Consider the following 2387-nt stretch of genomic DNA (forward strand, 5'->3'; position numbering starts at 1 on the left):
CCCCCCCTGACCTGGAAGTAGCGCTTCCCCCAGTTGACAACGACCGGGCCCCCAGAGTCACCTGCGGGGACAACTGGGATGGACTGGGATGGACTGGGATGGACTGGGATGGACTGGGATGGCACTGGGGGTTACTGGGATGGCACTGGGGGTTACTGGGAGGGCACTGAGGTTACTGGAATGGCACTGGGGTTACTGGGAAGCACTGGGATGTACTGGGGGTTACTGGGATGGCACTGGGCATTACTGGGATGACACCGGGGGTTACTGGGGTTACTGGGATGGTACCAGGGGTTACTGGGGTTACTGGGATGGTACCAGGGGTTACTGGGATGGCACTGGGATGGCACTGGGGGTTACTGGGATGACACCGGGCGTTACTGGGAGGCACTGGGGGTTACTGGGATGGCACTGGGCATTACTGGGATGACACCGGGGGTTACTGGGATGACACCTGGGGTTACTGGGGTTACTGGGATGGTACCAGGGGTTACTGGGATGGCACTGGGATGGCACCAGGGGTTACTGGGATGGCACTGGGGGTTACTGGGATGGCACCGGGTGTTACTGGGATGGCACTGGGGGTTACTGGGATGTACTGGGGGTTACTGGGATGGCCCTGGGGGTTACTGGGATGTCACTGGGATGTACTGGGGGTTACTGGGATGGCACCAGGGGTTACTGGGATGGCACTGGGATGACACCAGGGGTTACTGGGATGGCACCGGGGGTTACTGGGATGACACCAGGGGTTACTGGGATGGCACTGGGATGGCACCAGGGGTTACTGGGATGGCACCAGGGGTTACTGGGATGTCACTGGGATGACACCAGGGGTTACTGGGATGTACTGGGGGTTACTGGGATGTCAGTGGGATGTACTGGGGGTTACTGGGATGTACCGGGGGTTACTGGGATGACACCGGGGGTTACTGGGATGGCACTGAGATGGCACCAGGGGTTACTGGGAGGCACTGGGCGTTACTGGGATGGCACTGGGGGTTACTGGGATGGCCCTGGGGGTTACTGGGATGGCACTGGGCATTACTGGGAGGCACTGGGGGTTCCTGGGATGACACCAGGGGTTACTGGGAGGCACTGGGGGTTACTGGGATGTCACTGGGATGGCACCAGGGGTTACTGGGATGACACCAGGGGTTACTGGGATGGCACTGGGATGGCACCAGGGGTTACTGGGACGGCACCAGGGGTTACTGGGATGGCACCAGGGGTTACTGGGATGGCACTGGGGGTTACTGGGATGTCACTGGGATGTACTGGGGGTTACTGGGATGTACTGGGGGTTACTGGGATGACACCGGGGGTTACTGGGATGGCACTGAGGTGGCACCAGGGGTTACTGGGAGGCACTGGGCGTTACTGGGATGGCACTGGGGGTTACTGGGATGGCCCTGGGGGTTACTGGGATGTCACTGGGATGTACTGGGGGTTACTGGGATGGCACCGGGGGTTACTGGGATGGCACTGGGGGTTACTGGGATGGCACCGGGGGTTACTTTGATGGCACTGGGCATTACTGGGAGGCACTGGGGGTTACTGGGATGACACCAGGGGTTACTGGGATGGCACTGGGACGGCACCAGGGGTTACTGGGATGTACTGGGGGTTACTGGGATGTACTGGGTGTTACTGGGATAGCCCTGGGGGTTACTGGGATGACACCTGGGGTTACTGGGGTTACTGGGATGGTACTAGGGGTTACTGGGATGGCACTGGGATGGCACCAGGGGTTACTGGGATGTACTGGAGGTTACTGGGATGACACCAGGGCCTACTGGGATGACACCGGGGGTTACTGGGGTTACTGGGATGGCACCAGGGGTTACCGGGATGGCCCTGGGGGTTACTGGGATGACACCGGGCGTTACTGGGATGGCACTGGGGGTTACTGGGATGGCACCGGGGGTTGCTGGGATGACACCTGGGGTTACTGGGATGGCACCGGGGGTTACTGGGATGTACTGGGGGTTACTGGGATGACACCAGGGGTTACTGGGATGGCCCTGGGGGTTACTGGGATGGCACCAGGGGTTACTGGGATGGCCCTGGGGGTTACTGGGATGGCACCAGGGGTTACTGGGATGGCCCTGGGGGTTACTGGGATGGCACCAGGGGTTACTGGGACGGCACCAGGGGTTTCTGGGATGTACTGGGGGTTACTGGGATGGCACTGGGGGTTACTGGGATGTACTGGGGGTTACTGGGGCTACTGGGGCGGGGCTCACCGCGGCAGGCGTTGGGGTCCACCTGGGGCTGGGCCCCCCCCGAGCAGAGGAAGCGGGGGGTGACGACGTCGGGCAGCGCCGACACGTTGCCGTAGGGGGGGGCGCGCAGCGCGTCGCGCTCACACGGCCCCCGCTGCGAGA

At 61.9% G+C, this 2387-nt stretch overlaps 1 protein-coding gene across 1 annotated transcript; it reads left to right on the forward strand.

Annotated features, from left to right (window-relative positions):
- Positions 1-15: 15 nt before the first annotated feature.
- Positions 16-2341, forward strand: LOC118159157 (mucin-19-like). The gene is made up of 4 exons (XM_035313778.1): positions 16-111; positions 879-1500; positions 1812-1857; positions 1943-2341. Exons 1-4 carry the CDS (start codon positions 99-101, stop codon positions 2339-2341), a joined length of 1080 nt encoding a protein of 359 aa, XP_035169669.1. The 5' UTR covers positions 16-98.
- Positions 2342-2387: the final 46 nt, after the last annotated feature.

This window comes from Oxyura jamaicensis, unplaced genomic scaffold (assembly GCF_011077185.1).
Source record: "Oxyura jamaicensis isolate SHBP4307 breed ruddy duck unplaced genomic scaffold, BPBGC_Ojam_1.0 oxyUn_random_OJ68078, whole genome shotgun sequence".
Classification (NCBI taxonomy): Eukaryota; Metazoa; Chordata; class Aves; order Anseriformes; family Anatidae; genus Oxyura; species Oxyura jamaicensis.